This window comes from Heteronotia binoei, chromosome 3, assembly GCF_032191835.1.
Source record: "Heteronotia binoei isolate CCM8104 ecotype False Entrance Well chromosome 3, APGP_CSIRO_Hbin_v1, whole genome shotgun sequence".
NCBI lineage: Eukaryota > Metazoa > Chordata > Lepidosauria > Squamata > Gekkonidae > Heteronotia > Heteronotia binoei.
This window is the reverse complement of record NC_083225.1, coordinates 134,223,793-134,249,783: the sequence shown is the minus strand read 5'-3', so window position 1 is coordinate 134,249,783 and position 25,991 is coordinate 134,223,793. Positions and strand designations below refer to the sequence as shown.

At 42.7% G+C, this 25,991-nt stretch overlaps 1 protein-coding gene across 1 annotated transcript in view; it reads left to right on the top strand.

The window, feature by feature from the left end:
- CRYBG3 (crystallin beta-gamma domain containing 3) overlaps positions 1 to 19,748 on the top strand; it is a 122,717-nt gene extending 102,969 nt beyond the window's left edge. The window contains exons 18-22 of the mRNA XM_060234496.1: positions 4,064 to 4,203; positions 8,216 to 8,339; positions 8,626 to 8,784; positions 12,262 to 12,421; positions 16,607 to 19,748. Coding sequence (XP_060090479.1) covers positions 4,064 to 4,203; positions 8,216 to 8,339; positions 8,626 to 8,784; positions 12,262 to 12,421; positions 16,607 to 16,695 — 672 coding nt within the window. The 3' untranslated portion in view covers positions 16,696 to 19,748. The remainder of the gene's footprint in view (positions 1 to 4,063; positions 4,204 to 8,215; positions 8,340 to 8,625; positions 8,785 to 12,261; positions 12,422 to 16,606) is intronic.
- Positions 19,749 to 25,991: the final 6,243 nt, after the last annotated feature.

Here is a 25,991-nt window from a genome sequence, read left to right as displayed (position 1 = left end):
TATTCTTTAGACTGAAAACATTTATTATACAGAATGGTGATGTGAGGTCATTGCCCCTTTCCTAAATACATTTGACAAAGGAAGCTGAGAACAATGAATAAGATAAAGAAAATTTGCATATTCATAGGGGAACAGATACAATTAATCATATTAAAATTTATAACTTGCCTTTCACTAAGATTTGCCTTCAGGGCAGCCTACACAATTTTAAACCATAAAGATATTAATTAAAACCAGCTAAACACAATACAAATTAAAATCCAAAATATACAGAAAAGTAGTGGTAAACAGCAATTAAAAACAATTCCTATTATAGTATTTGTCACCAAAGGCTGAGGACAGGTCCACCCTTGCTGGTGAAACATTACAGTGTAGTTCCCAGGTAAATCTGTCTGCAGATATCTGCAGGGTATCACCATGGAAAATGCCCTGTTCCTGGAAGCCAATCGCCTATGTTACAAATGTGGAGGTTCCTTGAATAAGATGATGATATCAGCAGACATGTTCATACTTGGCTCCCAGGCCTCTCAGTTCATTCACAGATTTAGTTTAGCAGTCAGATATTATGGGAGCCCATGCCTGTAACCTTTCTTCCAGGTTTTTAAAAATTGGGGTTTATAAAGGGAAACCAACTGCCTAGAGCTCCTTTCTGTGTCAGCCTTCTCTGCAGTAAGCTTTTTTTAGTTCCGAGATATCAGTTCACTCAAAGTGCACCCTGTTTTTGAGAATTATTCTATTAGGAATACCAAGTTATGTAGAATGTGGGCCATTGTTTCAGCTTCCCCATATGTGAGATCTTATTTCTATTAGTGCAAATCAATCCCCATGTCAGGCCTATCACCTGAAAAGCATCACCTACATGTAAAGAACACAAGTTCAAAAAACAAAAACAAGTCCTTGAGAAGAGCAGACAGGACACAAGCATTTAACCAATAAATAACTTATAACTATATTCAAAATACAGAATACAAAGTCATTAAGTCAGGGTAAATGTACATGATGGAGAGCAATTGCAGTAACAGGACAATTCACATTTGTAAATGCTTAGTGGCTCGTTTATTTTAAAGCTGGATAGTGAAATGAAGTTACTTTTGGTCTAAAATTTGGTTCCTTCTCACATGGCTAGTTCAGAACAAACCAAAGCGAAAGAGGTTCGGGTTGCCCAAAATGGGAAGAGACCAAGTGGCAGTATGGCAGACCAAAGTGGAAGCTAATAAGCAGTGAACAGATGCTCTAGGTCCATGATGGCGAACCTATGACACGCGTGTCACTGGTGACACGTGAGGCAATTTGGCTGACACACCGGAAACCAAGGAGCGTGGCGAGCCGCGAGTCCTTCGGAGGCTGCTGAGGCCGTCTCGGAGGAGCAGCAGCTGCTAAGGTGAAGGCGAGAAGAGGCGGCAGCAGCACAGCGGGCCGCCGCCGCCTCTTTCCCCGGCTCCAGGCGGGGGGTGGGGGTGGGAGGGAAGGTTGGCCGACGCTGCCAGCACCTCGCCTTGACCTGGGGGTGGGAGGAGACAGCCTCCTGGCGCAACCCGTCCCCCACCCAAAGCAGAGGCAGCCAAGCGCGCCTCCTCCTCCTCGCAACAGGGCCGAGCTTTGCAACCCCCTTTTCCCGCCCTCCCCGGGGCCTGAGGAAATAGGTGGGTACAGCAAGAAAGAAAAGAGCATTGCAAAAAAAGAGGCGGGGGGGAAAGAAGTGCCCTCCTTGGCGGGTTGCGCCTTTGCAATGCCGGGGCTTTGCAAATGCAGGAGCAAGGCAGGCGTGTTTTTTTTCCGTTTGTTTGCACGGAGCAGCTGGGGGGGGGAGACAGAGATGGCATTGCAGCAGTGTGTGTGGGGTGCAATGCCCGAGGGGGCGTCGCTCTTGGGCCTATTGTGGGGCTGCCCCCCCTCCTCCTCCTCCTCCACCCAGTCCTGGGGGGGTTTTTTTGCAACCAACATGATCTTTCTCACTTTGCTCTCTCGCTCTTTCTCATGGCCGCCTGCCGGAGGCGGGGTTTCAGATTTAAAGGACAAGCTGCCCTTTTCAGCTTGGAAGAGGAGGAAGGGGGTGGGCGATGGGGGCTGTGTGTGGGTTGCAAAAGAGCAAGGGGAGGGGAGCATTGGGTCACCCCCCTTGGCTTCCCTTGGCAAGCGCTGGAGGAGAAAAGGCGGGAAGAAAAAAAGATACACCCTTTCCTGCAGGGTTACCAATCCCCAGGTGGGGGCAGGGGATCCCCCTCTCCCCAAAATACCCCCCCAAGTTTCAAAACGATTGGACCAGGGGGTCCAATTCTATGAGCCTCAAAAGATGGTGCCCCTATCCTTCATTATTTCCTATGGAAGAAAGGCATTTTAAAAGGTGTGCTGTCCCTTTAAATGTGATGGCCAGAACTCCCTTGGAGTTCAATTATGCTTGTCACACCCTTGTTCCTGGCTCCACCCCAATGTCTCCTGGCTCCACTCCCAAAGTCTCCTGGCTCCGCCCCCAAAGCCCCCAGATATTTCTTGAATTGGACTTGGCAACCCTAGTCTGACCTAGGCCGCAGTCCGCGCACTGGATCCTTTGTGCCTGGTTCTCCTGCAGCCCCCTCATTTGGTGAGTGTGGTTGAAGTGACACGCGACCCGAGGAAGACTACACTTTTTCCCGATTTTTGACACACCAAGCTGAAAAGGTTAGCCATCACTGCTCTAGGTTGATCCTGCACTGAGCATGGGGTTGGACTAGATGGCCTATATGGCCCCTTCCAACTCTGTGATTCTATGAAAGGATGTGGAGAGAAGAAATCATATTCTGTCTTGAAGAGGAAAGGTGCAATGATTTCATGCTTGTGGCAGAAGGAAATTCTGGAGGGGAACCAGTTACCAATATGGATGCGTGAGATTCCCTTCATATGCACATGGCTTATCTGAACACTAGTTGAGGAGCTCTGCTATTGGTCTAGCTCGGTGCAGAACTGAGATCCATGATGGGACAAGCACCTCCTGGGCTCTTTAAAGGTTGACTCCCCCCCCCCCATCGATCAGCTGTAAAAGTTGTGCTGCCCTTGCCTCCTCCCCTCCTTCCTAGGCAGTGCCGCTTTTTCAGAAGGTCGCTTGCTGCCTTGGTTTTCCCCTCCGACCAACTGATCGGCAGAGGGGGGGGTGTTGGCTTTTAAAGAGCCCAGGGGGCACTTCACCACCCCTTCCTGGGCCTTAAAATGGTGAAAACAGAGTGAGGAGGATGTGTGCAGGGGCAGGGGGGGGAAGCCGAATTCGGTGCCTCCACCCTGCCTGCCCTTGGTGCCAGAAAGGTTGGGGGCCTCTGATCAAGGGGGCTACATTGTAAAGAAGATTTTTGAAAGCTTTGGTTATTGCAGATCTGGGTTGTCATGTCTGGCAAAACATGTTATGTGCTCTGCATGTTGAAACAAATATCCTTGATTAATGTTTTCCTGGACTACTGTGGCAGTTGGCTACTTTTTCTTGAAAGCACCTTGTATGAATGATAGTTGTTATGGTGTTGGAAAGTACTGTCAAGTTGCAGACAACATATGGTGACCTTTCATGGAATTTTCAAGGCACGTATACATTCAGAGGTGGTTTGCCTTCGCCTTCCACTGCACAGTGACCCCGGAATTCCTTGGTGACCTCCCATCCAAATGCTAACTAGCCTGACCCTGCTTAACTTCCAAGATCCGATGAGATTGGGCTAGCCTAGGCCATCCAGGTCAGGGCTTTTGTTGAGAGACAGTTTTAATATATAACAAGATGCATTTCCCTCACCTCTGATATCTTGAGGGCCAAAGGTTCTGGGGTACAATCCACACAGGTCACAGTTGGGGTGGGGGCTGCCACAATTGCCTTAACATAATCCAGTGCAGATAACTGCTCTTAATCATGGTTGCAACTAACTTTAGCTTGTTACCTTAATCATGGAAGATATTACAGTGGAACTGTGGTTTAATTGCCAACTAAAGCCCTGTCTCTGGCAAGTTTGTGTAGCGAGACCTACATGTAAGGTGGAGTAATATACTGCCTCCTTAGTTATGATTTCCATAGCTCAGCGCATATGTTACTAAATGTTTTTCTTCATTACAGGTTTTTGCTGAACCCTTCATCAGCCTTTTTGCCTTGGAAAACTGTGAAGGCAGAGAGCTTCATTTGCAAGAAGCTGTTGGTTCTGTTCTGAATAAGGATCTTCACTTTCTTACTCAATCTGTGTGGGTGAGAAGTGGACAGTAAGTATAATGAGTTCTACTTCATTCTACAAATGATCCCACTGAGAACAGAATTCCTGTGTTATCCACATAATGTGGTGGACTTTTGGTGCTTATCTTTCACTTAAGATAAAATCTCATTGAATAAACCTAAATGATCAGAGTTACCGTATGTTCGAATTGTGAGGAATTTAGCAACAGGAATGTCTGGAGTATGCTTCCCAGACACTGTCAGTACTCCTCGAGAACCAGTTTAGTGTAGTGGTTAAATGTGCGGACTCTTATCTGGGAGAACTGGGTTTGATTCCCCACTCCTCCACTTGCAGTTGCTAGAATGGCCTTGGGTCAGCTATAGCTCTCACATAGCTGTCCTTGAAAAGACAGCTTCTGGGAGAGAGCTCTCTCAGCCCCACCTACCTCACAGGATGTCTGTTGTGGGGTAAGAAAGGAGATTGTAGGCCATTCTGAGGCTCTGAGATTCAGGGTGAAGGGCGGGGTATTAATCCAATATCTTCTTCATCTTCTCATTTCTAAAGGGTTTAGACTTGCAAGGTATTCCTTATTTCTAAGGGATTTAGACTTGCTGAGTTGAGGGAAGAAGCAAAAATTCAGTAACCATCTACAGTATGTCACAGAAGTGAATACACCCCTCACATTTTGTAAATATTTAAGTATATCTTTTCATGAAGAAATGACACTTGGCTACAATGTAAAGTAGTGAGTCTACAGCTTGTATAACAGTGTAAACGTGCTGTCCCCTCAAAATTACACAACACACAGCCATTAATGTCTAAACTGCTGGCAACAAAAGTGAGTACACCCCAAAGTGATAATGTCCAAATGGGGCCCAACGTGTCAATATTTGGTGTGGCCACCATTATTTTCCAGCACTGCCTTAACCCTCTTGGGCATTGAGTTCACCAGAACTTCACAGGTTGCCACTGGAGTCCTCTTCCACTCCTTCATGATGTCACATAGCTGGTGGATGTTAGAGACCTTGCACACCTCCACCTTCCATTTCAGGATGCCCCACAGATACTCAATAGGGTTTAGGTCTGGAGACATGCATGGCCAGTCCATCACCTTTACCCTCAGCTTTTTTAGCAAGGCAGTGGTTGGTTTGGAGGTGTGTTTGGGGTCGTTATCATGTTGGAATACTGCCCTGCAGCCAAGTCTCTGAAGGGAGGGGATCATGCTCTGCTTCAATATGTCATAGTACATGTTGGCATTCATGGTTCCCTCAATGAACTGTAGCTCCCTAGTGCCAGCAGCACTCATGCAACCCCAGACCATGACATTCCCACCACCATGCTTGACTATAGGCAAGACACACTTGTCTTTGTACTCCTCACCTAGTTGCCGCCATACATGCTTGACACCATCTGAACCAAATAAGTTTATCTTGGTCTCATCAGAAATCCATGTCCTTAGTCTGCTTGTCTGCAGCAAACCGTTTGCGGGCTTTCTTGTGCATCATATCTAGAAGAGGCTTCCTTCTGGGATGACAGCCCTGCAGACAAATTTGATGCAGCGTGCGGTGTATGGTCTGAGCACTGACAGGCTGACCCCCGACCCCTTCAACCTCTGTAGCAATGCTGGCAGTACTCATATGTCTATTTCCCAAAGCCAACCTCTGGATATGACGCTGAGCATGGGCACTCAGCTTCTTTAGTCGACCATGGCAAGGCCTGTTCTGAGTGGAACCTGTCCTGTTAAACCACTGTATGGTCTTGGCCACCATGCTACAGCTCAGTTTCAGGGTCTTGGCAATCTTCTTATAGCCTAGGCCATTTTTATGTAGAGCAACAATTCGTTTTTTCAGATCCTCAGAAAATTCATTGCCATGAGGTGCCATGTGGAACTTCCAGTGACCAGTATGAGGAATTGAGAGCAATAACCTGCTCCCCCTTCACACCTGATACCTTGTACCACTAATGAGTCACATGACACCAGGGAGGGAAACCGGCTACTTGAGCCCCATTTGGACATTATCACTTAGGGGTGTACTCACTTTTGTTGCCAGCAGTTCAGACATTAATGGTTGTGTGTTGCATAATTTTGAGGGGACAGCACATTTACGCTGTTATACAAGCTGTAGACTTGCTACTTTACATTGTAGCCAAATGTCATTTCTTCAGTGTTGTCACATGAAAAGATATACTTAAATATTTACAAAATGTGAGGGGCTGTACTCACTTCTGTGACATACTGTATATACAAGAGATAGGAATTAAATCTTCAAATATAAGAGATGTCTGTATGCAAGCCCATTTTCCATACAGGTCAGCCCAGTTGTTTGCATACATAGTTTGTGTTTCGTTTACCAACTGTATTGAGTAACCTCTGTGTTTACCTCAAAGTAGTTGGAGTTAAGCGAGAAGTTAACTGCAACATGTCAAGTTGGATTTTACATTTGTGATGCATGATGAGGATTTTCAGTTTGGTGGTGGGGGGTTGTTTCAATTCAGAGCTGCAATGAGGAATGGAGGTGAATCAAGTTAGTAGAGGAGTCCTGGCAAAGGGAGCGTTTCACTCTTTCAGATATTTTCTAGATCTAAATGCTACTCCACCCTTGTGCTGCTAGTTGTTTTCTCCTGCAAGAGTATAGAGATTGAGAAACTGAGGGAAGATGAAAATACCCACTTTACCAAACCCCGTTTCTCTAACAAGATGCTCTCACTCTGTCCTTTCCCTGTCCTACAGTGGTTGCTTAAAGAAAGAAACAGATTTCCCACATTATATTTCATTTACCCTAACATGGAAATAGTTGATAACAAATCCAGGAAGGTGTGCCAAAATAAAAGCAAAAAAAAATCAGAAAAATTCCAGGGCACTTTAGATCAGAACCTGTAATTTTAAATAAATCTTGATAATAAAACTTGCAGTATACCAAGTAGTTAAGATAATGATGCCATAGTTTGTAATTGTAACAAAAAATATGGGTAAATGCCTCATTTAAAATCCCTTAAGTAAGGGGTGTCAAACCTGCAACTCACAGGCCGCATCCGTCCCCCACAGAGCTTGTGTCTGGCTCGTAAGCAACTCCCTCTCTCCTGCTTCCTTCTGTATCACAGCATGTTTTGCCAGGCTCTCTCAATCACACAGGAGCTACAGAACAAAGCCTCTCTTTGCTGAGGTTCATCCCACCTCCTCCTCTCTTGGAAAGCAAGAGAGGGGGGAGGGGAGGGAGAAAGAGCAAAAGCTTGCTTTTCCAGGCTCTCTCAATTACATAGCAGAGCTACTGGGATAGAGTTCTGCATAAAATGAAGACCTAAATGTTGATTAACATTTGGTCCCCTTTGTAGTGTGGATGATTCCAGCCTTAGGGGCATCCCAGTGGCAGCTAACAAAATATTTTCACTGAACAAAGTTTGAGTCCAGTGGCATCTTTAAGACCAACCAAGTTTTATTCAGTGTAAAAGCTTTTGTGTGCAAGCACACTTCATCAGAAACATTACAAGCTATTCTACTGTATTATTCCAAACAAGATTTAAAAAGAGATCATTTGTTGCTTGAGAAGCATGGTCCCCAGTGCCTGTAATTTTTAAGGGCAGCAATTATATTTCTAACTAACATGTACAGCTTTTATCATGTATGGCTTTTAACTGCTTTGAGTACTACTTCTAGGAAGGTTATAAATCTTAAAATTTTATTTCCTTCCCAGTCCTGTAATTATATTAAAGTTTTATTCTAATGAAACAATCACATCCTTGGTACTTGAAGTAACTTTGTCATGGAAAGCATGGGTATCTTTTAAGCATGAAAAAAAATGTTACACCCAGGCCTCAGATTCAGTGGGAGCTCACAGGAGCACAGCTCCTGAACCTTTCTGAGAGTTCCACCTCCTCCTTCTGAGAGTTCCACCTTGTCCATTGAATAGTATGTGCAGCTGCATAACAATTCCTGGATAAGCTCCACCACCTATTTTTCTACAAAATGACCCCTGGTTACATCTATTTTGTAAAGTTTGTTTACTGTTTTGTAAAGCTTGTTGACTGTTGAGATATTAATATTGTGTTCTGCTTTAATCTAGGTGGATCGCATATGAAGGAAGCAATTTCTTGGGAAAACAATTTCTTCTTGAACCCGGCAAGATTTTAAACTGGACCCATTTTAGTTCTTGGAAAGCCATTGGTTCCCTTCGCCCTGTGAAGCAGGTATTGCAGAAGATGGGGTTTTTTTAATTGCCCTTTTTCTTTTAGAGTAATAGACTTTTTTAAAAAGTCTTGATCCTAAATTGGGGGTGTTGGAAGAAATTTGGAGTGGGCCTATTTCATGAGTCTACATACGTATAAAACTTTAGTTTTCTTTCAGTTGTGCAAAGATTCTGACATTTTTGATGCCCCAGATAGTGATGAGACACAAACAGCTTGTTTTGGTACTACAGAAAAAGATTAGGGACTTCTCAATAAGAACAAATTGATAGTTATTCTTCTGTTTCAGCCAGCTGTATACTTCAGAATAAAGAACAGATCCCAAGATAAGTATCTAACCATTGCTGGGAATCTAACAGATGCAAGAGCTACATCAGTATGTCTTTCCCCAGTAAATGGCAAGGATACACAGATCTGGCGCTATAGATGTGGACTCATCAAATCCAAGGTATTTTGTTAGTTATTGAAACTGCAGTGTTTTAATTCTCTGTTTCTTCTTTCACGTCCTGTTAGTTTTTCCTGTATCCTCTCATTGTGTACATGTCCTACATGAACCTATGTGGTCTAGGCTTAAATCTCAATTTAGCTCTGGACTCAGAAGGAACTATTCGTTCCTCATCAACCATGAGTCCTTAAAGTCAGGTTACTACTTGTATGAGAATTGGGGCCAGAGGGCATAATTTGTAGTAGAGAAGTAGAGCAAAAGGAAAGGAACTTGCAGTTCTTTTCCCTCTGCAGTCATCCTACCAGCTGTTTTCACTGCCACTCCCAGGTTACAGACCTGTTTTTCCACTGCATACACAAAGTAAATTTTCTCAATTGTATAAATAAGGCTTTAGGTTACAAACGTCTTGGGGCAGAAACTACGGTATGCTTTAAAACCATGTAAAGATCGTTCCACTTATGTGACATTTGTTGGTTCTTGTAACAGCCTTCAGGGGTGTACAGATTCTTTTTACTTGTGTATCTTTTCCAATTTCTGATGCATTAACATATTGTAATGTCAGACACCATTACAATTTGTCTCCTTGGGAGGAAAGCCTCTCTAAAATTTTATATTATTTAGCATTGCTGTGGTGTTTTTATTTGTATCTAGATTTCTCTGGCAGTCTTTATCATGCATTAGTAACAAACAAAACGAAGCCATTAACAATTACCCTGTATCTCTTGGAAGGTCATTTCAGTCTTACTCTAAGACATCCCCTGGGCTGATGCTAAGAGAAGATACATAAACAAGTACAAAAAGCAATTAACTTTTATATAGCAAAAAATGCCTTCAGCTTACCTGTATTCATGAGATATCCAGAAGCTGATTCATTGGGGAAGAACTTTTCCACTAGCACCTACCTAGAATATCTGTGTGAACCCTTTTGCATACAAAGTGTGAATTTTTAGCCTTTTCTAGGTAGTGCCAACCACAGTAATTTTCATATCTGATATGAATAATAAAATTTATGTTTCTTTGCTCCAGCCTGAAGCATACTGGAGAAATTAGAACCTTAGCATTGCTTTGTGCTATGGCCACATTTGCCAACAGGAATGGTGAAAAATAGCTCTGTGTCTACATACAGGGCACTGCTGGCCTGTACCACAAAAATGTGTGTATTTTAGCTGGTCAAGTAAAATGTTCCACATTAAGCCAAGCAGTAATAAAAGTAATAACTTTCTTTATTTACAAATTTGGCTTATAAACTGCCCTTTGGCTTATAAACTGCACAGTGGGCTCAGGGAGGTGAACAATTCCAGTTAACATCTTCACAATCAAATTAAGCTAATTAAAAAAAATAAAACAATGGCAATACAAAAAACAATTTCAGAAGATGCTTAAATAAATCAGAATTATATCCTTACCCCATGTGGGGGGGAGGAGAGGTACCAGCTACGAGGGAAAACTGTTGCTATCCTCAACCATAGGCCTGACAGAACATCTCTGCCTTTCTAGCCCTGTGGAACTGCATTAGGTCCTGCAAGGCATGAATGCTATTCAGCAGAGAGTTCCACCAGATAAGAGCTGGGGCCGAGAAAATCCTGGCTGTAGTTGAGGACAGCCGGATTTTTGGGGGGCCAGGAATCACCAGTAAGTTCTCTCTAGAGTGTAATGCTCTTTGGAGGTATACCAGGATATGCAGTCTCATAGATACATTAGTCCCAGTCTGCACCATCTGGGACTCCCAGACCATTTAGGGCAGGGGTGTCAAATGCATTTGTTTAGGAGGGCTGAATCTCACACAAATGGAACTGTGTTTCATAAAATGTAATGTGAGGTAGCAGAAATATAAACTTTTTAAAGGACACAGACAAGGATACTGTTTTTTTAACCTAAAATACAAACTAGCTTAAAACTTTTGCAGTATTTTGTTTAAAATGGAATGTTGGGGGAATAATGGGGTTTGGCAATGCAGATTTTAAAATAAAATGTCAAGAAAAAGCACAAGGATCACAGGAGAAACTAAAAATATAAAATGCTCTGAGCCTGGGAAAATAATGAAATGGCATTGCAAGCTTCTCCCCCCCCCCCCCGCCCCCACTGCCCCCGGGATCTGCTCAGATTGGCAATGACTCTCCAGTGTAATATACCCCTTTGGCTGCAGGTTCTCAGGTTAGAGTACTCACAAGGTCAGGTCCATTGAGCAGAGCCAAGCTAGCTCAAAGCATCAGCCCTTTATTTGCAAGGACACAACTCCAGGAAGCTGGCAATAGGAATGCCAAACATGAAACACATTGCAGCACAGACAAAGTCACAAGGAAAACATGGAATGGATTTCTGATTAAGATCTCTGGGCCCTATCTGTCTGGGCACAGAGACCTTAATAGAAAATCCATTCCATGTTTTCTTCGTAGCTTTGCTTCGTGCTGCAGCCGGCAAAGACAAGGCAGAAAGAGCTGGGAATTGAAAGACCGGGGATCTTCGTCAGCCTTGGAGCTTCAAAGGGAGAGGACAGGAGGGGAAGGGGAGAAGAGTCCCATGGCCTGCTTAAAGCCCTGGGCAGGCCAGGTGTGACCAGACATGCCAGACATTTGACACCCCTGATTTTAGGGCCTTGAAGGTTAGTACCAGAACCTTGAACCTGATCCAGTATTCTACCTGGAGCCAGTGCAGCTGTCAGAGCGCTGGTTGAATGTACACAGTCTGTGGGGTTCTGGTAAGAACCCAAGCCACTGCATTCTGAACCAATTGTAGTTTCTAGATCAGTCTCAAGGGTAGCCATGTATAGAGTTAGCTACAGTAGTCTAGCCTGGAGATAACTGTTGCATGGATTACCATGGTTAGGTCTGAGCGAGACAGGAAGGGGGCCAGTTGCGTGACCTATGTAGCTGAAAAAATGCCACTCTAAATAAATTTATGAACTGGGCCTCCACTGGTAAGGCGGCATCCAGAAATACACAAAGGCTCTTGACAGTCAGCACTTATGTTAGACACACAATCAAGGGCCAGGAATTGGCACCCCATTCCTGAATCCCCCCCCCCACCCATACAGAACCTCTGTCTAAGAAAGATGTCAACCCAGCTCGAAATGCCATACCAGCTGGTCGAGGGGGCACATATAGATGTTAAACAACATTGGAGAGAGAATCACTCCCTGATGGATACCTAGGGGTATCTAGGTAACATCCTCCTGGTGCAACACTCTGTTCCTGTCCTTGGAGGAACGAGGCAAGACACTTCAATGCCATCCCACAAACTCCTACATCAGTGAGGTGATAGGTCAACAAATTGTGGTGGACCATCTCAAACATTGCTGTCAGATCAAGCAGTAGCGGTTTGTTCTTTTCATTAATCTGTTAGAGCGATGTTGAGTACAATCAGTTAGTGGCTACTAACTAAAATATATTTATTTTGGTAGACATCACTTCCAAAATGAATATAAATGTTGGGAGTCTGTCATGGCAATGAACAAATTCTACTTTTCCTGTATAATTCTAGGTTAATGATGCTTGCCTTGATGTCATTGGAGGCAGAGATGTACCTGGAGCTAAAGTAGCACTATGGGTAGAGCATGGAAAGGCAAGGCAAAAATGGACATTCAACCAGGATGGGACCATCAGCTCATACCTCAGTGACCAGCTTGTTCTTGATATTAAAGGTACTAATCAAAGCCTGCATCTATTACTGTTCTTAAATTTGCTTAAATTACGCATAGTAACTTGGAATAAATACACATAGCTGCATGAGTCAAGTCTGCTTCTAGATTAGGCACTGAAATACAAGTTACAGTCCTAACTTACATCATTGCTTTATTTGATATTACTTGCTTCAGTTTCTATGTGCAGTAGTTTGATGCTACACAAAACCATCTTGAACTCAGGCACTCCTTCATCCATTATCCTTTTGCACCACAGCTTCTTCCATCTCTGTTTCTCAGTGAACAGTAGGTTGTCTCAAAGTCAGATCTGCAATCAGGATCAAGCTGAAACTTGTTGGTGTACCACTGAATCACTTTTAGGTGCTACATATGAATCAGTCCATTGTGAAACTGAATGAACATTTCCTGTGCATGTAACTATTAAAAAAGGTAAAAGTGCAAGCACCAGTCGTTTTCGACTCTGGGATGACATTGCTTTCACGACGTTTTTACAGCAGACTTTTTACGGGGTGGTTTGCCATTGCCTTCCCCAGTCATCCACACTTTCCCCCCAGCAAGCTGGGTACTCATTTTACCAACCTCAGAAGGATGGAAGGCTTAGTCAACCTGGAGCTGGCCAACTGAACCCAGCTTCCACTGGGTTCAAACTCAGGTCGTGAGCAGAGGGCTCCGACTGCAGTACTGCAGCTTTACCACTCAACCATTTTGAGATTCCTCCAGGTAGAAAAAAAGTGGGTTATAAAAACTAACTTTTTTTTTCTTTGACAATGGGGACCATGAGATTTACTTCCTGTTGTTGAAATGCATTGTGAGGGACTAGGTACCCCGTTACTGAAGAGTTGGTGAAACAATGATCAAGAGTATCAGAGAACAAGAAGAGGTCCGAGATATGGGAAAGCTCAGACCTCTTTCCTCCTACGTCCCATCCCAAGATATGTAGGTTGTGGGGCTAGGAAGAATCAACCTACTCCAACATTGGTGCTGATTAATGCCAGGTCTATCAATAATAAGAACTACACCCTACGTGATTACTTCATGGGGCAACAGATAGACCTGGCATGTGTGACCTGGGTATGGGAGGGCAAGTCAGATGCCCTGAATCAGCTTACGCCACCTGAGTTCTCAGTCCTCCACAAATTGTGGACTACTGGGTGAGGGGGAGGGGTTGCGGTGCTCATTCATGAGTCTTTTTCTTTCAGGGCACTTCCTGCCCCAAACATCATGGGCATCGAATGTGTCGGTCTGGTATGGGAAGCCGAGGAGAGTTTGGCTATCTGGGTTGTGTACCAGGCGCCCAACGCACCCGCAGAGAGCCTGCCTGCTCTGCTGGATCCTGTATCAACTTGGGCACTGGCCTTCCCCAGACTACTAGTCCTGGGGGATTTCAGTGTCCATGCTGATGATGCAGCTTCCATGCAGGCTCAGGACCTGGTGTCATCCATGGAGACACTGGGACTCAGCCAGATTGTTTTGGCTCCCACTCACCAGGCCGGCCATATGCTCGATTTTGTCTTTGGGGCTAGGATAACACTGGATCTGATAGCTGTTGACACAGTTCCATGGTCAGATCATTCTGCCCTGAAAGTCCGACTGGACCTGCAACCGTGTTTGGGCAGCAAGCAAATTTATGATCGCCCGCAGAGCCAACAGGACCCAGAGCGACTTCAGGAGGCTCTGTGGGATCCGATGCCCCCGGGCGGATCGCTAGATGAGTTAGTGGAGGACTGGTATTCCCAGCTCTCCATGGCCATTGACAATATCGCGCCCCGGCGCCCTTTGCTGCCGCACCAAAGCAGCTCCTTGGTATACCTTGGAGCTGCAGAGGATGAAGCGGCAGCTTAGATGGCTAGAGCGAGTGTGGTGGAGATCTTATGACGAGGAGTCTAGAACTTCTTATAGAACGTTTATGAAGGTCTATGAGAAGGCAGTAAAGTCCACTAAGAGAGACTTCTATACGGCCTCCATTGCATCTGTGAAACTGCACCCAGCCCAATTGTTTAGAAAGATTCGATCACTGACTATGGTGCCGGCAGGCAATCAAAAGTTTAGGGAATTGGATATTGGCTGTGAGGCCTTTGTGGCTTATTTCACAGATAAAGTCTCTGCCATAATCTCCCAGCAACAACTGACACAGTACGGGAACCGGAAGCCTGTTGTCTGTCTTCGGGTCCCATATTGGACCACTTCAGCTCTCTCAGGAGGATGTGGACAGGATCTTGACTGCAGTGAAGCCCACCACCTGTCCTCTGGACCTGTGTCCATCCTGGCTTGTTAAAGCAAGTGGGGATGACATTCAGGGGCCCTTAGATGAGATTGTTAACCTATCCCTGTCATCAGGGGTATTTCCAGCTAAGCTTAAAGAGGCAGTGGTTCACCCGCTTTTGAAGAAGCCATCTTTGGACCCACTGGTCCTTGTCAATTATTGCCCAGTCTCGAATTTGCCATTTCTGGGCAGGATAATTGAGAAAGCGGTGGCGGAGCAGTTTCAGGTTTTCCTGGAAGATACATCTGTCCTCGATCCCTTCCATTCTGGCTTCTGTCCTGGTCATGGGACAGAGACTGCTCTGGTTGCCCTCACAGATGACCTTAGAAGGCATCTGGATCAAGGCGGGTCAGCACTGCTGTTACTTTTAGATCTTTCAGCAGTGTTTGACACGGTCAACTATGATCTAATGACCCACCGCCTTGCCGACATTGGAGTCCAGGGGGCTGCCTTACAGTGGTTTTTCTCCTTCCTCCAGGGTCGGGGACAAAGGGTGGCGATCGGCGAGCAGACTTCCCTGCGTCACCCACTAGAGTGTGGTGTACCGCAGGGAGCCATTCTCTCGCCGATGATATTTAACATCTATATCATCGGCGCAGATTGCCAGAGGTTTTGGGCTGGGTTGTCACCAGTACGCAGATGACACCCAGCTCTATTTGTTGATGGACGGCCACCCAGTCTCTGCCCCAGACCATCTAACCAGGGTGCTGGAAGCAGTCGCTGGTGGGCTGCAACTGAGCCAGCTGAAGCTTAATCCAACTAAGACGGAGGTCCTGTACATAGGTCGTGGGGGGCTAAGATCGGGCATCCGGCTCCCCACTCTGGATGCTGTGTCTCTTGTGCCAGCTCAAAAGGTGAGGAGCTTGGGTGTGACACTGGATGCCACCCAGGTCACAGCTATTACATGATCTGCCTTTTACCATTTTCGGCAGGCCAAACAACTAGTGCCCTGTCTGGTCCTTTGGGACTTAGCTACTATGATCCATGCAGCAGTCACTTCCAGGTTGGACTACTGTAACTCGCTCTACGCAGGCTTGCCCTTGAGGCTGATCCGGAAGCTCCAGCTGGTGCAGAATGCGGCAGCATGATTGCTGTCTGAATCGCCTGTATGAGCGAGCAGTCGGCCGATGCTGTGCAGTCTGCACTGGCTACCAATCGAGTACTGGATTTTAGTTTTGTATTGACATTTAAAGCCTTGTGCAGCCTGGGAGCAGCATACCTGCGGGACCATCTCTCCCCAAATGAACCCTGGAGGTCACTATGATCGGCCAGTGACTATTTTCTGACCATCCCTGGCCCAAGGGATGTCCGACTTGCCTCTACCAGGGCTTTTTTGGCTCTGGCCCTGACCTGGTGGAATCAGCTCCTTATGGAGGTTTGGGTCCACCCAGATTTGTTGTCATTCTGGAGGGCCTGTAAGACAGAGCTGTTTCGCCAGGCCGAAACAGCAGACAGAGCTGTTTTGCCAGGCCGAAACAGCAGACAGACGTCCTTACCATCTAAACTGAGGCAGACAGACGTCCCTACCATCTAAACTGGCCCCCTGCACTGATTGCACTGATCTGTCCACACCATCCATGCCGCCTTAATGTGAGCAGTGGCTTAATCGATTTAATTTTAAATTGTTTTAACTGTTTTAATTGTTTTAAACTGTTTTGATTGTTTTATTATGTTGGAAGCCACCCTGAACCCACTATGGGAAAAGGTGGCCTATAAATCTGCGGAATAAATAAATAAAATCAAACATGCCAAAAAAATTTAAAACTCACATTTAGCTGAACTCTGAAGAATTTACTGGCGGTGTTTAAAGTATCACATTTCAAAAATACAAAACACCTAAACTTGAACAAAAAACTGCTTCCAAAATAGTTGATTAAATTCTGAGTACTAAACAGCAGTCTCTCATATCTTTCATATTTTAGGAGGATATTACTACGATAGGAACCATATTGTTGTAAACCAACTCAATATAAGTGAATGCACACAGAGGTGGGACTTTGAGATATTATGAGTGACCGTAAAGACATTAGAACATGGACCAATGTGACCTGAAGATAACTCTTGAACAAACTACTTGAAGTCACACAACACTGGACCACAGAGTATCTGCCTGACTTCACCGTATTTGTCAAGTTATAAAGTTTTTTTTTAAAAAAACTAGACTGTGGGAAGTTAATCCTGTATAAGCAGCATTGCTAGAAGGGACCCTGAAGCAGATTTAGCACAGAGTCCTATTAAGTAATGGGCAGTAGCGGACATTACTGTGGTGACTCTGCAGCCTCTTGTTGCTTATTTATTTTGTGTTTTTCTAACTTTTTTTTTGCAAGTAAGGATAGCTTTGTAAAACTTTTGACTGAAAAGCTTTTCTTACTTCCTTCAGTTTTTAAAATTGCCAGTGGAAACTTACTGATTATTGCACTCTTCTTTTCATGTTTAAATACCTTGTACTTGGACAATCACAAGTGATTAGTCTCAGGTAAGCTTCATCATTCTACTTTATGTACACTACTACTTTGGCCTATATCCAAACCTCAAAATGTAATAAAACCAATGTTGTGAGAATTGTATGTGAAAAGGCAGTTTATTTCTTCCTACTGGCTCTCTATTCTCAGGAGCATTCTATTATCTGTAAAGTAGTTCAAGAGTATTTAGGCGGAAGTTATGTGATTATTCCCCATCTGTTTATGCAACATTGAAATTACAGGCTGGTGGAGAATATACTTTCACACAACTCTGATATAATGCAATATCTGCAGTTTAATTATTTGTAGAAAAGTTGTCTGCAATTTAAGAATTGTATGTAGTTAATAACCCTGGTCATTTCACCAATCTAGCCAATATTTGCTTTAAAAAGCAAGTATTTCTGAGCTGGGATGGTGAAACTTGTAACCCTAGTTCTATAACTAGACTATTGCTTTAATGTCATAAATTTATAAAAAGGCCATACTGACCACTATGCATGAGATGTGACTGAATCTCAGGACATTGGTTTTCATGTCTGTAAGGGCTACTGAATTAGATCAGAGCTCTAATGCAAGAGGAGTTACCACTTTCCTCTGGTTTTCCCAACCTAAATTCTTCTCCTTTCCAACAGCACTTGCTGTATGCACCCTTGGGAAAAAAATTCATTACCAAGCAGGGAGAGGGAATGTTAATATCTGGTATCAAATTGCTCTGATCCAATTAAGCAGATTCAGCTCACCTTTCAGTGAAAATGATTCTGTCTTGCAATCCCATCACAAATATCCTGTCCAATGGGTGTTTTGTTCCTCTTATATTCTTGTGGTAACTGCAGCTGTCACTGTATTCCTTGATCATCTCAAATTGCTGTCAGTAGCTAATTTAATGGTTCATTTTATAAAAATGAGGGGCAAAGAATCTATGTGCATTGGGCAAAATCCAGCCTAACATAAAAGCACTTTTAGTCTGATTTCAGAAGGGAGCTATTACCTACTAGAGATCACATCATTTTGTAAGAAAACTGAATATTTAAAAGAATTTCTTGAGAATTCCAGCATAAGTTCAGACTTGAGTCTCTTAATACCCAATTTTCTCCATCTTTAAAATCTGATCCACGATAAGCATTGTGTTACTCAACTTGAATGTTAAGTTGTGGTTTAAAATGCCAGTTCACAGGGTGATGCTATCACTGTAACAGAAAGGTGTGTGCTGGCAGATGTTCTTTCCACTCCAAATCAAAACACACAAAATCCCTTTAAAAACATTTATGCTGTTCAGCAAGAGAAAGGAGCAGTGGCACTTTTTTCTTAAAGGTAGGGGGCTTCATGCTCATGCTTAGCTGTTGGATTGCATGAGAGCATATCCAGCTGGCAATTATATACATATGGGTACTGGATCTGATAACTGCCCAAGCTGGAGCTGTTGTCTCCTGTGCTGAGGGGGGTGGAACCCAGTAGTGGCTTAAGTATGTCTTAAATATAACCTTGTAAGTAAATAAAATCAAAATCAATTAACTAAAACAAAAAAATCAGTTTTTTTCTTTCACTTCTGATCATTAAAAACTAAACTGCTATGGAAAAGATGAGAAAGCTGCAAGGTTACCACCAACAGAAACTTGGACAAACTCTATTTTTATATCTAGTGATTGTAATCTTAATATATTCAGAAAATCTACCTAAGAGCTGGTTCTACACTTCAGCTGTAGCCCCAGCCAGTCCAATCCCAGACACATGGAAGCACAGCCTCCCAGGCTATGTATCATCTCCTACTGCAGTTGGCAACAAACTGGAACAGGTACAACAGCTCTTTACTTAAGGCAGGGATACCTCAGGATTTTGGTTTCTGACCACAGACTATATTAGTATCCACCTGTAACAGCAGCATTCATTGGTTTGAGTGATCTGCGTTGTTTCCAGTCCCTAGGTACAAGCTTGGTTTACTAGAGCTACATGAAAGTGCACTGCTGTATAGGTATGTGGAATATGCCGATTGCACTTTAGATTGTAAAGGGGAAAAAAACTGATCAATTTCCATTTATACTCTCCTTTAAATATATTTTCATCCAAAGCACTTAGCAATAGCCAGAAAAATCTGTCTATTAGATATCAAACACAATAAAACAATTTTTAAAACTTCGTGGTTTCAAGGCTATGCAATATCCCATAAACCTCAACTTGTCTATCAGTGTTATGTCTTGGAAGTCTGATCCAGTTCCATGTCCAGAGATCCTGCATTCAGAGGCGGTGCTTAGAGCTGTTGTGTGGAGGCCTACCTAGCCATTACCACCCCTACACACAGTACAAATTACTTCTGACCTACAGCACCAGTAATAGAAGAACGATAGAAGGGGGGATTGGACAGTGGATCTGGATCATACTCTCAGGAGTTTAATGAAAAATTGTGAATGTATATTACATTGTATAGAATGCTGCAGGGAAGATCGGTCTACATTGTTCATTTTGTACTGTCTCAAAAAGCAATAATTTTTTAGTAACTGGTAACTGATGTTCCAATCTTTTGCATTTTGTCTAAAAAGTGACCTTATATATGGTGTCGATAGAGGATGCATCTCTGTACCACTGGATTAAAACACTTTAAAATGCATTGTCAGTATTTGCGTTTTATTTATATAATGATGCCTCCTCCCTGAACAAGCTATGCAGCTGCCTTTGATTTATACAGTGAATACTAAAATCACTATGGTCCTCCACCGACTTAGTCATAGAGTGCTGCTATAAATGTGAGCTACTTATGCAGAAAAAGAACACCATGTGGTCCTGTTTTTTAGAAGCCCTATCATAGGAAAGACAGTACATTGGTTAGAAGGTTCGAAAACGCAACTTGCCCTCCTGAATTCCAAAGCGAAAATATCACAAAGACTGTCGTAATCCTTCTGAACGCATAAGGTAGGTCTAGGTCATGGGTGGGCAGAAATGATCGGTCACTCCTCATGCAGTTAAAATGCACAGCTGCCCACCTGGATCTAGCAATTAAAAGTAGTTCTCCAGTGCTGCTGATTACTTCTGATCAGTCCTTTTAAAGATGCAGCAGCAGTTTATCTCATTTTGCTCTTGATCAAAACAGAAGTATGCACATACACCCTTGCTCTTGGTGGAGAATTACATGCTGCTGATTCTTCCCCCTGCATTAATGGTATTATTTTCCACCTAAAAGGACAAGTCCTCTTGTGGGTCAAAAACTGGTTAATTAATAGGAAACAGTGAGTATAAATGGGCAATCTTCGCAGTGGAAGACGGTAAGCAATGGGGTGTCGCAGGGCTCAGTACTGGGTCCCATGCTCTTTAACTTGTTCATTAATGAACTGGAGTTGGGAGTAAGCAGTGAAGTGGCCAAGTTTGCAGATGACACTAAATTGTTCAGGGTGGTGAGAACCAATAGGATTGTGGGGCACTCCAGAGGGATCTGTCAATGCTGGGTGAGTGGGCGTCAACGTGGCAGATGAGGTTCAATGTGGCCAAGTGCAAAGAAATGCACATTGGAGCCAAAAATCCTAGCTATAAATACAAGTTGATGGGGTGTGAACTGGCAGAGACAGACCAAGAGAGAGATCTTGCAGTCCTGGTAGATAACTCACTGAAAATGTCAAGGCAGTGTGCGATTGCTATAAAAAAGGCCAACGCCATGCTGGGAATTATTAGGAAGGGAATTGATAACAAATCAGCCAGTATCATAATGCCCCTGTATAAATCAATGGTGCGGTCACATTTGGAATACTGTGTAAAATTCTGGTCACCGCACCTCGAAAAGGATATTATAGCATTGGGAAAAGTCCAGAAAAGGGCAACTAGAATAATTAAAGGGTTGGAACCCTTTCTATGAAGAAAGGTTAAAACGCTTGGGGCTCTTTAGCTTGGAAAAATGTTGACTGCGGGGTGACATGATAGAGGTTTACAAGATTATGCATGGGATAGAGAAAGTAGAGAAAGAAGTACTTTTCTCCCTTTCTCACAATACAAGAACTCATGGGTATTCAATGAAATTACTGAGCAGTCGGTTTAGTGCGGATAAAAGGAAGTACTCCTTCACCCAAAGGGTGATTAACATGTGGAATTCACTGCCACAGGAGATGGTGGTGGCTACAAGCATAGCAAGCTTCAAGAGGGGATTGGATAAAAATATGGAACAGAGGTCCATCAGTGACTGTTAGCCACAGCATATTGTTGGAACTGTCTGGGGCAGTGATGCTCTGTATTCTTGGTGCTCGGGGGGGAAGCAAAGTGGAAGGACTTCTAGCCCCACTTGTGAACATGCTGATGGCACTTGAGTTTGGGTTTTTTTGGCCACTGTGTGACACAGATTGTTGGACTGGATGGGCAATTAGCCTGATCCAACATGGCTTCTCTTATGTTCTTAAAGGACAATTTAGTTTGCTTGGGGAAAACAAGCAGAGGAAACTTAAGCACTTTAGACCTGCTCTGAAAAGCTTTAATTTTTGTACAAACCACCACTTCATGACTGGGAGCTTCCAAGGCTCTTTCCAATGGAAGTTTAAAAATCTGTAGTTATGAGTTGCTTCTGTGCACTTGTTCATGTCTCTTACAATGTATTATTACTCTGCGCCCAATTAACAAACACCTAATGCTTAAACCGCAATGGTGATGCAAACAGGTGGCAGATAACCTGCTGAGACTATAGTCAATATACCTAATTGCATAGTTTTCCCTACCACAATAGGTATTGTGGATAAAGGGAAACAGCAACAATATAGTATATAAGAAACCCATATGGAGGCTTCATATTTTAGCAACTTACCAGTGGCATACCCTGGAGAGGGCACTATTCCCCCACTGCAGGTGGTACCTGTTGGGAGGGAGGGCTTACACAAAATGGTTCTTATTTTTGCATTATTGGAGGATTCTCATTCTATCATGCTATAAGGATCTTTTGGTGACTTTGGTATCACTCTTACAGTTGGAATATTAACTCACATCTAGTGTAGCATAGCATGATGATATTTTAAGGTATGCCCCCAAATTAATCCTATCATTATTTTCATGGTGGCAAAATGGAACACCCTGATTGGTTGGGACTGTACTGCATCAACCTTTGGCTCATGAAACCATCAATCAAGATCTGTTGCGTTCCATTAGCTGAGGGTGGGAGAAGGGAAACAGCCACCGAAAGCCTTCTCCCATTGGCTGAGGGTTCCTGGATCTTCCTGGTGAGTGTATAAAAGGAAGAGAAATGAACAGAGTCCCTCTGTTTAAAGCTGCTCTGCTTTCATTTTCCTGTTAGTCTTAAAAGGTTGGTTGAAATACAGTAGATGGTTCCAATGAATAAATTGCTCCAGTGAGTAATTGCCTCAGTGAGATCACAAGTGTGTGTTGTAAACTGTGTTTATTTGGCTGCTTTGTGAGTGTGTGTGTGTGTTCACTTTAATTTAGTGCAGTGCAGTCAGCTGCTGGAGGCAAAGGAAATGACTGTATTCAGGGGAACAGCAATGTTGCGTTTTTATTTTGGAGGGGGAAGAATGGAAAAGTCTCCAGGCTCCACTCCCAAAGTTCCCAGGTATCTTCTGAGTTGGTCCTGGCAACCCTACAATCAGTAAAAGGTGGGGGGAGGAGGCCCTTTCCAGGCCTATTCTGATGCCACCAGACTGGTATGACTTAACTAGGCCTGGCTGCTTGCTCCTGTTCAGAAAATACAAAAAAACCCAAAACACTGGCTAACAGTATATTTAGTAAAACATTTTTAAGAAGTCATATAACTCCTTTTAAACACATTATAAAGAAGTTCAACTTTACAAGACAGCAAAGAAAAGTCCATCCAATGAGCACCTGGATGTAGGCTCATTTCGTCAAAAAACTTTCTCAAGAGTATTTTTATTTTCTTCGAAGATATCAGCTTCTTATTACAATTCAGTGTTAATATTGGGAGCCAGCCAGGCATTAACATCTTCTTTAAACAGATGCAAAAGCCTTCTGAATTTGACTGACAAAATGCTCTCTGCAACCTCTTTATATTCTTCAGAATTTCTCATCCTGGAATAAACCATGGTGATTACAGCAAGCTACAACACAAAGCTGGATGGAAGTAGATAACCTTTAAATTTTTCGTGTTAAATAAATTTTATTATTTTTGCAACATATTGAAAAATATTAATCAACCATAAATTTCAAAATATTAACCAATACATTACAAAGTTTCCTCCTCCCCCCCACCCCTCTCTTTCTTGACCTCCGCCGGTGTCTAACAATTAAAAAGAAAAAAAGGTAAAATTCACACTTATAGAATCTTCACTTCCAATTTACCTTAATACAAAATAAACCAAGATTATGTATTAATTATAATTAAAGTTAACCCTCAATTTATCTCATAATCTAACCCTCTACTAAATTGCAGGTCAAATCAAAAATCCATTTTTACATCTTTATCTTCCCCTTAAAAGTTCAGAAAATATTATCAAAAACCACTGTATCTTGACTTTCCATTGTTTTTCAACAAATTCTTGAAATTTCTTCCAATCATCCTTGAATTTTTCTGAGTTACAGTCTTTTAAGATTCTAGTCAGTTTATCCATTTCACTCCAGTGTAACACTTTTAAGATCCAGTCCCATTTCTCTGGTATTTTATCTTGCTTCCACATTTGCGCATATAATGTACTTGCAGCTGAAAGCAAGTACCACAACAATGTCATTTCTTGTTTCGGAAAACTTTCCATTTGTAATCCCACCAGAAAGATATCTGGTGCTCTCTTGATGTCATAACCCAACATTTTCGAGGTCTCTTGTTGAATCATTTGCCAAAACTGTTTCACTTTGTCGCAAGTCCACCACGTATGGTAGAAAGAACCTTCATGTTTTTTTACACTTCCAACACCTATCTGATATTTGATCATTCGTTTTTGCTAATTTCTTAGGTGTCATATACCGTCTATATAACATTTTGAAACAATTCTCTTTTATATTATAACACGTCGATATTTTTATATTTATCTTCCATAGGTGTTCCCATGTCTCCATTTGTATTTTGTTCATATTTATTGCCCATTTTATCATTTGAGGTTTCACTACTTCATCTTCTGTAGACCATTTTAATAGTAACATATAAACTTTTGAAATCAATTTTTCATTTTTGCCCAACAGCACTTTTTCCAATTCTGTTTGCTCTTGTCTTATTCCTGTATTTCTAATATCTTGCTCCACCAAGCTTTTAATTTGTTGCAGTTGATACCAATTAAGTTTGTCCTGCAATTCTTCCACCGGTTTTTGTTCCACCTTGTCTCCCTGTATTTTTCGCAGTTCTTTATATGATAGCCATTTACCTTCCTGTGGATCTGAAAACAACTTTATAACTTCTATTGGTACAATCCATAACGGCTTTCTCTCATCACCATATTTGTTATATTTTTTCCAATTATTCAACAGATTTCTTCTTATGTAATGATGTGAGAAAAATCCATCCATCTTCTCCTTCCCATAATACATATAAGCATGCCAACCAAAACATTCCCTTGCCTTCTAAAACCAATAATTTCCTGTTAAGCAAAGTTATCCAATCCTTAATCCATACCAAACAAACTGCATCATGATATAACTTAATATCAGGCAACTGGAAACCACCCCTTTCTTTCGCATCCGTCAGAATTTTCATTTTAATTCTTGGCTTTTTACTCGCCCATACAAATTCTGAAATCTTTTTTTGCCAATGATTAAATTGTTTGTTATCTTTCACTATTGGAATTGTTTGAAAAGAAACATAATCCTTGGTAGAACATTCATTTTGATTGCAGAGATCCTACCCAGCATAGACATATTCAGTTTATAATAACCTTTACATTTTTTAAAGGAATAATTTTTAAAAAATATATTCTTGATTATTATAAAAAATTTACCTCTCAATCTCACTTAAGTGTTTATATTTCCCTAACCTATATTTCCTCTTCCCTAACCAGATGTAAAAGCCTTCTGGATTTGACTGGCCTAATGCTCTCAGCTATTTCTGAACCTCTTATCTAACTAGATGTAAAAGCCTTCTGAATGTTACTGGCAAAATGCTCTCCAATAAGCTTGAAAACTAACTCTACTTAAAGAAAACTAATCTAGGTAACTCCATGCAGCTGTATCTTGGATATCTCTTTCTTAAAGGTATAAGACACAGAGGAAAGATTCAGTGACATAGTAAAGATTTGTAAATGGTGTTCCATTAGATCCTCAAGGAAATAATACATTTCTGGTATGATTTTAAAATGTTTAAAATTACTTCACTGATGTATCATTGAAGGGGATGGTGCTGCAGTTATTCAGTAAATGTAAGAAACAGAGCCCAGTTCATCTCTTAATATGATCATATTTAAAGTACATTTAAGTGGAAGTATTACATATGGTTTCAGCCCACAATAACTTTGATAACCACTGTGATGTGACAGTCAGCACTTCAGGACAGGGATCACAGGGTCTGCCCGATTCAGGTTCCTACTGTAGAAGCTGACTGGGGGATTTCAGACCAATCACAGACTTTCAGCCTAATCTACCCCACAGGGTTGTGTGGATCAAAAGGGGGAGAGGAAAATGATGTTAGCTGCTTTGGTCCCCACTGTGGAGAAAGACTGGGCGGGGGGAAGATGGAAAGCTGAAGTCAGGCGTCAGATAAAGGTAGGTTGATGGTTGGCTGGCAAGAAGAGAGGGTTACCAACTCCAGGTTGGGAAATTCTTGGGAGATTTGGGGGTGGGGGTGGAGCCTGGAGAGGGTGAGGTTTGAGGAAGAATGGGAACTCAAGAAAGGTGCAATGCCATACACCCCACCTCCAAACCAGCCAATTCCTTCTGTGGAACAATTGTTGCCAATTTCCAGGTGAAGTCTGGAGTTCACTCAGAACTACAACTG